This window comes from Nerophis lumbriciformis, linkage group LG24 (assembly GCF_033978685.3).
Source record: "Nerophis lumbriciformis linkage group LG24, RoL_Nlum_v2.1, whole genome shotgun sequence".
NCBI classification, from domain to species: Eukaryota; Metazoa; Chordata; class Actinopteri; order Syngnathiformes; family Syngnathidae; genus Nerophis; species Nerophis lumbriciformis.
Window position 1 is genome coordinate 17,813,690 of NC_084571.2, and position 12,082 is coordinate 17,825,771.

Consider the following 12,082-nt stretch of genomic DNA (forward strand, 5'->3'; position numbering starts at 1 on the left):
TTGTCAGAACAAGTCATGTTCCATTGCCAAAGTTGACACAAGTCATGTTCCATTGCCAAAGTTGACACAAGTCATGTTCCTTTGTCACAACAAGTTATGTTCCATTGCCAAAGTTGACACAAGTCATGTTCCATTGCCAAAGTTGACACAAGTCATGTTCCTTTGTCACAACAAGTTATGTTCCATTGCCAAAGTTGACACAAGTCATGTTCCATTGCCAAAGTTGACACAAGTCATGTTCCATTGTCACAACAAGTCATGTTCCATTGCCAAAGTTGACACAAGTCATGTTCCATTGTCACAACAAGTTACGTTCCATTGCAAAAATTGACACAAGTCATGTTCCATTGCCACAACAAGTCATGTTCCTTTGCCAAAGTTGACACAAGTCATGTTCCATTGTCACAACAAGTCATGTTCCATTGCCAAAGTTGACACAACAAGTCATGTTCCATTGCCAAAGTTGACACAAGTCATGTTCCATTGCTACAACAAGTCATGTTCCATTGCCAAAGTTGACACAAGTCATGTTCCATTGTCACAACAAGTCATGTTCCATTGCCAAAGTTGACACAAGTCATGTTCCATTGCCACAACAAGTTATGTTCTATTGCCAAAGTTGACACAAGTCATGTTCCATTGTCACAACAAGTCATGTTCCATTGCCACAAGTCATGTTCCATTGCCACAACAAGTCATGTTCCATTGCCAAAGTTGACACAAGTCATGTTCCATTGTCACAACAAGTTATGTTCCATTGCCAAAGTTGACACAAGTCATGTTCCATTGCCACAACAAGTCATGTTCCATTGCCAAAGTTGACACAAGTCATGTTCCATTGCCACAAGTCATGTTCCATTGCCAAAGTTGACACAAGTCATGTTCCATTGTCACAACAAGTCATGTTCCATTGCCAAAGTTGACACAAGTCATGTTCCATTGTCACAACAAGTCATGTTCCATTGCCAAAGTTGACACAAGTCATGTTCCATTGTCACAACAAGTCATGTTCCATTGCCAAAGTTGACACAAGTCATGTTCCATTGTCACAACAAGTTATGTTCCATTGCCAAAATTGCCACAAGTCATGTTCCATTGCCACAACAAGTCATGTTCCATTGCCAAAGTTGACACAAGTCATGTTCCATTGTCACAACAAGTCATGTTCCATTGCCAAAGTTGACACAAGTCATGTTCCATTGTCAGAACAAGTCATGTTCCATTGCCAAAGTTGACACAAGTCATGTTCCATTGCCAAAGTTGACACAAGTCATGTTCCTTTGTCACAACAAGTTATGTTCCATTGCCAAAGTTGACACAAGTCATGTTCCATTGCCAAAGTTGACACAAGTCATGTTCCTTTGTCACAACAAGTTATGTTCCATTGCCAAAGTTGACACAAGTCATGTTCCATTGCCAAAGTTGACACAAGTCATGTTCCATTGTCACAACAAGTCATGTTCCATTGCCAAAGTTGACACAAGTCATGTTCCATTGTCACAACAAGTTACGTTCCATTGCCAAAATTGACACAAGTCATGTTCCATTGCCACAACAAGTCATGTTCCTTTGCCAAAGTTGACACAAGTCATGTTCCATTGTCACAACAAGTCATGTTCCATTGCCAAAGTTGACACAACAAGTCATGTTCCATTGCCAAAGTTGACACAAGTCATGTTCCATTGCTACAACAAGTCATGTTCCATTGCCAAAGTTGACACAAGTCATGTTCCATTGTCACAACAAGTCATGTTCCATTGCCAAAGTTGACACAAGTCATGTTCCATTGCCACAACAAGTTATGTTCTATTGCCAAAGTTGACACAAGTCATGTTCCATTGTCACAACAAGTCATGTTCCATTGCCACAAGTCATGTTCCATTGCCACAACAAGTCATGTTCCATTGCCAAAGTTGACACAAGTCATGTTCCATTGTCACAACAAGTTATGTTCCATTGCCAAAGTTGACACAAGTCATGTTCCATTGCCACAACAAGTCATGTTCCATTGCCAAAGTTGACACAAGTCATGTTCCTTTGTCACAACAAGTTATGTTCCATTGCCAAAGTTGACACAACCAAGTCATGTTCCATTGCCACAAGTCATGTTCCATTGCCAAAGTTGACACAAGTCATGTTCCATTGTCACAACAAGTCATGTTCCATTGCCAAAGTTGACACAAGTCATGTTCCATTGTCACAACAAGTCATGTTCCATTGCCAAAGTTGACACAAGTCATGTTCCATTGTCACAACAAGTTATGTTCCATTGCCAAAATTGCCACAAGTCATGTTCCATTGCCACAACAAGTCATGTTCCATTGCCAAAGTTGACACAAGTCATGTTCCATTGTCACAACAAGTCATGTTCCATTGCCAAAGTTGACACAAGTCATGACCACCCACCTGGGCGTCGGCCTCTTCGTAGGGGTCCACAAAGACGCTGGCACTGATGATCTTGATCTCGGACTGTAGGACGACAAAGGTGCAGGTTTAGGTTGTTAGACCATGACACACCTCCACTCCTTCAAAATAAATCAAAAGGTGCAGGTTTAGGTTGTTGGGTCTAGCTGGGTTTCATGTAAACCACCACGACACACCTCCACTCCTTCAAAATAAATCAAAGGTGCAGGTTTAGGTTGTTGGGAATAGTAGGGTTTTATGTAAACCACCATGACACACCTCCACTCCTTCAAAATAAATCAAAAAGGTGCAAGTTAGGGTGTTGGGACTAGTAGGGTTTCATGTAAACCACCATGACACAACGCCACTCTTTCAAAATAAGGGTGTTTTCCACATGAAAATACAAGGCAGAAGTTTAAAAAGTGGTTGTATGAATGATATCTACTATTCACATACTGGCAAAAAGTGGTAGAGCACCAAAGGAAAGGAAAGTAGAAACCCTGACTAACATTGGACTGCTGGCAGCTTGACTTTGGTGACAGCAGAGATGATCAAAGTTACCTTTGGTTTGTCTGTTTTAGTGTCGCTCTCCACGTTCTCCATGGCTGTCAGTGCTTCAAAGCCCCCCACCACTCTGTCAACCAATACACACATTTACACTCATTTACAACATTTTACACATATTTACACTCATTTACAACATAATTACACTCATTTACAATATATTTACACATATTTACAACATATTTACACTCATTTACAAAATATTTATACATAATTACATTTTTACACATACCGGTATTTACAACATATTTACACATTTGTACAACATTTTTACACATATTTACAACAGATTTACACATATTTACAACATATTAACAACATATTAACACATATTTATAACATAAGAGAAGGTGTCTCCACTGCTCTAGAGTCCAGTGGCGACGTGCTTTACACCACTGCATCCCACACTTTGCATTGGACTTGGTGATGTATGGCTTAGATTCAGCTGCTCGGCCATTGAAACCCATTCCATGAAGCTCTTTGCGTACTGTACGTGGGTTAATTGGAAGGTGACATGAAGTTTGGAGCTCTGTAGCAACTGACTGTGCAGAAAGTCTTTGCACTATGCTGACCTCTCTGTCAGTTTGCGTGGCCTACCACTTGGTGGCTGACTTGCTGTTGTTCCCAAACTCTTCACTTTTCTTATAATAAAAGTTGACTTTGGAATATTTAGGAGCAAGGAAATTTCATGACTGGACTTGTTGCACAGGTGGCATCCTATGACAGTTCTAAGGCTGCAGCTAACGATTATTTTTCTATCGATTAATCTATAGATTATTTTTTCGATTAATCGGTTAATCTATAGATTATTTTTCGATTAATCTATAGATTATTTTTCCTTTTACCGATTATTTTTTTATTTAAAATGAAGATGAAAAAATAAATGTTGGCCAGTTTTTTCAAAAGGCATGACTTTTATTTACAAAACAAAAAGTATGGCCACTCAGTCAACATTGACAACAACATGACAAAATATTCTGTAACAATGTAAACATTTAAAACTTTTAACATTTAACAAAATTAAAAGTAGCTTATTTGCTTTTTAATGTGCAAATATAAAAGTAAACATCCAGTGCAAATCTTAATATTCTGCAATAGTATAAGCATTTCTAAAGTAAAAGTATTGCTTATTTTGCTTTAAAATGTGCAAAAATAAAGATAAACATCCAATACAAAAAAGTGCAAAACGAAATATTCTGTAACAGTGTAAACATTTCAACAAAAGTAAAAGTATTGCTTATTTTGCTTAATAACACAACAATGATAGTATGATTAAAGTGAAAGTTAATTGTTCGTTTGTACATAGTATATGTAACTGTTAATGTTGTAAAAGGTATTTGCACAACTAATTAACGTTAGCGTTAAAGAGGAGCGCGTCTTTGTAAACACTGAACAGGCACGCCAAACGCGCCTCTCAGAGCGAAACAGTGTTTTAGTCTATGAATTTACAACGCAGATACAAATGACACATTCATGATTTTGTGTAATGATGACAACGTATACTCACGCGGACGATTGACTAGTTGATGGTGATGGCAAGAACGCTGTCGGGTGTTTTCTTTTCAAATGTTCGTTCATAGCCGTTGTGCTGCTATGATAGGCCATTTCCGCTCGACACAGTGTGCATACAACAACTGTCAAGTGTTTTGCTTTTTTCGCTGTGCTTATCCCACACTTGAAGGGATGTACCAATGCTGAATGTGGCTTCTGGATTTCACTCAAAAGACCAGACCGTAGTTACTTTTTCCTTTTATTTTCCTTAAGTTTGTAACAGTTTTTCCAACGAAGAAACAGCTTCTTTTTTCTTCTTTAGTCTTTTTAGCAGTCTTTAGCAGTGTTAATAGACTTTAGTTTCTTTAGCTGTCATTAGCTGTCTTTAGTAGCCTTTAGTAGCCTTTAGCTTCTTTAGTAGGTGAAAAACCTTTAAGGACAAAACACCACAAGATTAACATGCTGTAAAAAATCAATCAATTATCAATCCCATAATTTACAATTATTAATTAGGCTATCAAACTCTTAACCATTAAACAAGTGCAAGAAAATGGACACATCTTTTCCCTTTAAGTTAAAACAGATTTTAAATAAATTGTCTCAACATAAATGCACCAAGATACATATAAAATACATTTAAACCCAGAAACACAATAGATAAATGCAACAGAAAACCCAATATGCAAATACATAAATACCTAACCAATTAACCACCTATTTAGATACATATTTAAAATCCATATTCAATATAAATATATTATTAATTTAGCAGTGAAACACTCAATCTTAAACGCTGTCTACTGGTAGAAAAATGCCCCTTTTTCTATGCCCTCAACAGCAGCCAATGATCCAACACAGTTAAATCCAACACTTTAAATTGAGCGACTTCACCCTCCTGATGAAGCAAACTGCTCCAACATTTATCAAACTAAGCAAAGAATATCAACACTAAACAACAGTTACATAACACACTGTGTGTATTTAGCCTCCAGACTAAGCACGCTACATGCACACAACCCCCCCCCCCAATCTCACCAGCGCAACAAGTGCGCCACACCCACGAAGAGAAATATTAAATCTTACATACTTTTGGCACAACTCTGGGTTTTCTGTAATGAACTAAACCTTTTTCCACTCTGCGCTGGCGTCTTTTGTACACCTTGATTTGACAAAGCTGTCTAATTACCGGGCTCGCGCACCAGCAGATGAGACAGGAGCGCGCCGCGTTATACCTGCGCGTGAACGTAAACTGATCGGCTCTGATTTTATAAGCCGACTGGCCGAAATAATGCCGAATTATATACATTTCCTGGGGTTGCCTAGGTGAATAGGGATGCGGATGTGCTCTAAGATAAAATATAATTTTATTAAGTGGGGTTTGGCTGGTTGCTAAACAGCAGAGGTGTGGACTCGAGTCACATGACTTGGACTCGAGTCAGACTCGAGTCATGAATTTGATGACTTTAGACTCGACTTGACAAAATGTAAAGAGACTTGCAATTCGACTTAGACTTTAACATCAATGACTTGTGACTTCACTTGGACTTGAGCCTTTTGACTTGACATGACTTGACATGACTTGCTACTTTCCCCAAAATCCAAAGCTTAAAAAGTTATTTGGGAGCGCTCCGTAATTTTCATTTTCATTTTCTTCGTCTGTCTATCAGCGTGTTGTTCCTGTCAGCTGGTGTGCTGTCAGTACAACAGCCAATCAAATTAGATCTACGTTGTTTTCATCAGGCAGCATTCATCCAATCAAATTGCAGGACAACCAATGAACAAGTTGTCCAACAACGTGCCAGTGATAAACAATTATGTTAAAGTTGGTTTCGTTCGGGTATAAAAACTACGACTTGGTCAACAAAAAACTAATTGCCGTATGCAAATCACGCAGTTCGAATATTACAGACGGAGACGCAACAACTTCCAACTTCGTTCGACATTTGAAGTTGCACAAAGAAGGGTAAGTTTTGAATGTAAGATAACGTTTATTGGCTAAGTAACGTGACTTTTATTTGCTGCGTAGTTAAATCAGTGAGGCTGCAAACTCACTGCTAACGTTATAACCATAGACATCTTATAAGTAGACGCAGCATAGAGCGCTACTGCCTACTGGCGCAGACGAGGCGCGGGGCCGCCATCTTGGAGTGGTGATCCGCTCCACTCAGTGCACCTCATTTGGCAGGAGCGATGAACTGTCAGCGCATTTAATTCATCTTACCTCACTGAATACCACTGATTTTCACACGCCTTTTTGTCATACGTGTAGCTATGATAACAGACACATGTTTTATTATTCATAGTTTGCTTAACAGTAATATAATATTCTTATACGCTATAAGTGACCAGACGTCCGAGATCAAAACTGGGAATATAATCCCAGAGAAGGGGGAAAAAACGGTAAACTATTTTTAAGTTGAAGAAACAATATGATTAGGTTATATATACATGCGTGTATCCTACATAAACAATGTATGAATACATTAGATATCTATATATCTTAGGGACCTATAGACTGTATCTCTGTTGCTTCAGCAGCAGAGAGTTTATTCTGTCTTGACACTTTGTATTGATATTTTCTATTACATTCTTCCCTTAAATGATAATGTTTGCAGTGATTGTTTTATATGTATTATTTTATGTAAGTCGCTTTGGATAAAAGCGTCTGCCAAATACTTAAACATATATAAACACCTGAAAGTCTTCATATCAGCTAAAACCACCAATCTGTTTCACTGGATTCAGAATAAAACCAAATTCTGTTTAACCCAACAATGTTAGTATTTGAATATTGTTACTTGAAGACTTATTCCTGGTTACAATTATACTGTTAAGAAAGTATTGTCTTATACTTTGCCTAAAATGAGAATGCATCATAATCAGTGGCGGCTGGTGAATTTTGTTCTTGGTGGGGCTGAAAGTTTGTGAACCAAACCCCTGTAGGGGGGTTATCCTCCTCCAGAAGATTTCTTTGTGATTTTCACATACAAATATTGAAGATCTTTGATCCTTCTCAACTCTGTGGTAATATTATTTTCATAAAATACAACCAATAGTACGTTAATGTTAAATCTTACTTGTGAAAAGTAATCCCCCGATTCCTATTTTCAACAGTCCGCTCATTTGAGCAGGAAAACGCTGAACACCATCTTTGTTTTCTACCTGTCAACTGTCAATTTAGGCTGCTCGCCGGCTCAGCAGCACAGCGTATTTTAGCCACCTCCAAAAAGACAAACATAGTCAAATAAAGGTCAGTTAAAATGTATACTATATTAAGAATATGTGTACATATTGCATAGGGTCCTGACATCTAAAAAGTACAACTCTGTTCATTGTTATGTTCATATATTTATGTTTTTCATGTGTACGCACACATCAACACACATACAGTATGAGATGAGATCAATGAGATAAGGTAAGAACAGGATATAAACTGCTGTGGAACTAGTTACAATGCAATATGCCATGGAAATACAATGTTAACACTTGTGCAAATAAGTACAGTTGCACTTGTTTTTTTCAAATGTGTTTATTCTGTAAAGGAATGAGTTACATGGTTAATACTGGTTAATAGTGCTATTTTGAAGTGCAATGTCAGCACTATCTTTTTCCCTGCAATTTCAAATGCACTTGTTTTAATAAATAAATACAGCGTTTTAAAAGCATACACAATCTGTGTTAATATATTAGTCTGTGGGTAAAAGGACTTGAAATGACTCGAAACTCAAAGTGCAGGACTTGGGACTTGACTTGAGACTTTCCAGTCTTGACTTTGGACTTGACTCGGACTTGCCCTGTCTTGACTCGAGACTTGAGGGTAAAGACTTGAGACTTACTTGTGACTTGCAAAGAAATGACTTGGTCCCACCTCTGCTAAACAGCCACGGTTGCGAGCTCGCGCGTCAGCTGACGAGACAGCTGTTCACCGCTACAACATTATTAGGCCGTTTATTGAAATACTCCCACACTTTTGACGACTTTTGGCGTGCTTTTTTTCCCTCGCTCGCACCGCTCGCAACATCTGCTTTGCGCTCCACCATGACGGCAGTGTGACGTAAATATGCGACGCGTCGAAGCATAAAAATGGCGTCGACGTATTTACGTAACCGATGACGTCGACTACGTCGACGCGTCGTTTCAGCCTATCACAGTTCCACGCTGGAAATCACGGAGAGCGGCCCATTCTTTCACAAATGTTTGTAGAAACAGTCTCCATGCCTAAGTGCTTGATTTAACACACCAGTGATTAGTGATTCTCATCATTTGGTTGGCTGGACACCATACTTTTGGCAATATAGTGTATTTACAACATATTTACACCGTATTTACACATATCTACACCATATTTACAGATATCTACACCGTATTTACAACATATTTACACATATCTACACCGTATTTACAACATATTTACACATATCTACTCCGTATTTACAACATATTTACACCGTATTTACACATATCTACACCGTATTTACAACATATTTACACCGTATTTACAACATATTTACACATATCTACATTGTATTTACAACATATTTACACATATCTACACTGTATTTACAACATATTTACACATATCTACACCGTATTTACAACATATTTACACATATCTACACCTTATTTACAACATATTTACACATATCAACACCGTATTTACACATATCTACACCATATTTACATATATCTACACCGTATTTACACATATCTACACCGTATTTACACATATCTACTCCGTATTTACAACATATTTACACCGTATTTAAACATATCTACACCGTATTTACAACATATTTACACATACCTACACCATATTTACACACACCTACACCGTATTTACAACAAATTTACACACATCTACACCGTGTTTACAACATATTTACACATATCTACACCGTATTTACAACATATTTACACATATCTACACCGTATTTACAACATATTTACACATATCTACACCTTATTTACAACATATTTACACATATCAACACCGTATTTACACCATATTTAAAACACACTTACACATATCTAATTATTTATTCAAGGCTCCCCAGGTGCAGAGCGTTTGAAGACGTTACGCTCAGTTGGAGCTGAAACCTGCTAACCCTTTCACCAGCTGCTCCTTTGGGGCCTGCCACTCGGAAAAGATTTGGTCGCTAGCTAGCTAGCACGCCACTTGACTCACCTTCCAAACACGGTGTGCTTCCTGTCCAGGTAGGCGCATGAGCGGAATGTGATGAAGCTGGCAGAAACACAAGATTATCTGTCAGTTGTCATGTTGTTCTACAAGTCAATGCAAATACAAACAAGTACATTTATGTAAGTATTATTGGAGCAAACTATCTTAATCTGTGTATCTGTACTCTGATTAATGTGTTTGTGTACTAATGTGTGTGTCTGTTTCTCAATCTGTAAATCTGTACTCTGAATAATGTGTTTGTGTACTAATATGTGTGTCTGTATCTCAATCTGTGTATCTGTACTCTGATGTATGTGTTTGTGTACTAAAGTGTGTTTCTGTATCTCAATCAGTGTGTCTGTACTCTGATTTATGTGTTTGTATACTAATGTGTGTTTCTGTATCTCAATCTATGTGTCTGTAATCCAATTGTAGTGTTTGTGTACTAATGTTTGTGTCTGTATCTCAATCTGTGTGTCTGTACTCTGATTTACGTGTTTGTGTACTAATGCGTGTGTCCGTATCTCAATCTGATTTACGTGTTTGTGTACTAATGCGTGTGTCTGTATCTCAATCTGTGTTTGTGTAGTCTAAAAATGTGTTAGTGTACTAATTAGTGTGTATGTATCTCAATTTTTGTGTGTGTAATCTGATATCTGTGTTTGTGTACTAATGTATGTGTCTGTATCTCAATCTGTGTTTGTGTAATCTGATATAAGTGTTTGTGTACTAATTTGTGTGCCTGTATCTCAAATTGTGTGTAAAATTTGAATTTAACATGTCTGTGTACTAATTTGTGTGTGTACTCCAATTCATGTGTTTGTGTACTAATCTGTGTCTGTATCTCAAACTGTGTGTGTGTAATCAGATTTGTGTGTCCGTATTACAATTTGTGTGTGTGTGAAAATAAATGTGCTAATATTTCCACCTGTGTGTGTGTGTAAAAAAATGTGTGAGTGTGTATTATGTCGTTTTGCGAGGTTTCTGCAGTGTAAGATTTGTGTGTCTTGAACGTGTAAAAAGACTTGTGTGTCTGCAACTTTCCTATCCCTCTACTCAGCACTACTCGTGTTATTCTGTTGAAACAACAACAATGACTTGCTGCAAGTACAAGTCATTTATTGAAGTACTTTGGTCTTTTTCTAAGAAGTTATCTGTCAACAAGTTAGTTTTTTTAAAGTGTGTGTTGATGACAGTCTGATGTGGTGACTACAATACATGACTGGTGACTACAACACATTACTTTTTCCCACACACACACACACACACACACACACACACACACACACACACACACACACACACACACACACACACACACACACACACACACACATCAAAATACAGACACACTAAATAAAACACACAATTATTACACACACACACAGATTAAGATACACACACACACAAATCTGATTACACACACAAATCTGATTACACACAGTTTTAGGTACAGACCCACATTAGTATACTGGATTGTATACAGGATTACAGACACACACAGATTGAGATACAGACACACACATTAGTACAAAAACACTACAATTGGGTTACAAAAACACAGATTGAGATACAGGCACACACATTAGTACACAAACACTGAAATTGGATTACAGACACACACATATTGAGATAGACACACACACATTAGTACACAAACACTAGAATTGGATTATAGACACACATACATTAGTACACAAACACTACAAATTGATTACAGACACAGATTGAGATACAGACACACACATTAGTACACAAACACTAGAATCGAATTACAAACACACAGATTGAGATACAGACACACACATTAGTACACAAACACATTCATCTGATTACAGACACACATATTGAGATACAGACACACACAAAGTACACAAACACATACATCTGATTACAGACACACAGATTGAGATACAGACACACACATATTAGTACACAAACACATATATCAGAGTACAGACAAACAGATTGAGATACAGACACACACATTTATAGACAAACATACATCTGATTACAGACACACACATATTAGTACACTAACACATAATTCTGATTACAGACACACAGACTGAGATGCAGACACACACACATTAGTACACAAACACATACATCTGATTACAGACACACAGATTGAGATACAGACATACACATTAGTACACAAACACTAGAATTTGATTACAGACGCACATATATTGAGATACAGACACACACATTAGTACACAAACACACACATCTGATCACAGACAGACACAGATTGAGACAGACACACACATTAGTAAACAAACACACACATCTGATTACAGACACAGATTGAGATACAGACACACACATTAGTACACAAACACACACATCTGATTACAGACACAGATTGAGATACAGACACACACATTAGTACACAAACACATAAATCTGATTACAGACACACAGATTGAGATACACACGTAT

At 37.5% G+C, this 12,082-nt stretch overlaps 1 protein-coding gene across 2 annotated transcripts in view; it reads right to left on the reverse strand.

Moving 5' to 3' along the window:
* The window catches only part of ppil2 (peptidylprolyl isomerase (cyclophilin)-like 2), a 57,322-nt gene that overhangs the window by 20,630 nt on the left and 24,610 nt on the right, over positions 1–12,082 (reverse strand). For both annotated transcript variants that reach the window (XM_061981735.2, XM_061981736.2), the window contains exons 17-19: positions 9,644–9,700; positions 2,965–3,037; positions 2,407–2,469 (exon numbers count right to left, since the gene is read on the reverse strand). In XM_061981735.2, coding sequence (XP_061837719.1) covers positions 2,407–2,469; positions 2,965–3,037; positions 9,644–9,700 — 193 coding nt within the window. The remainder of the gene's footprint in view (positions 1–2,406; positions 2,470–2,964; positions 3,038–9,643; positions 9,701–12,082) is intronic.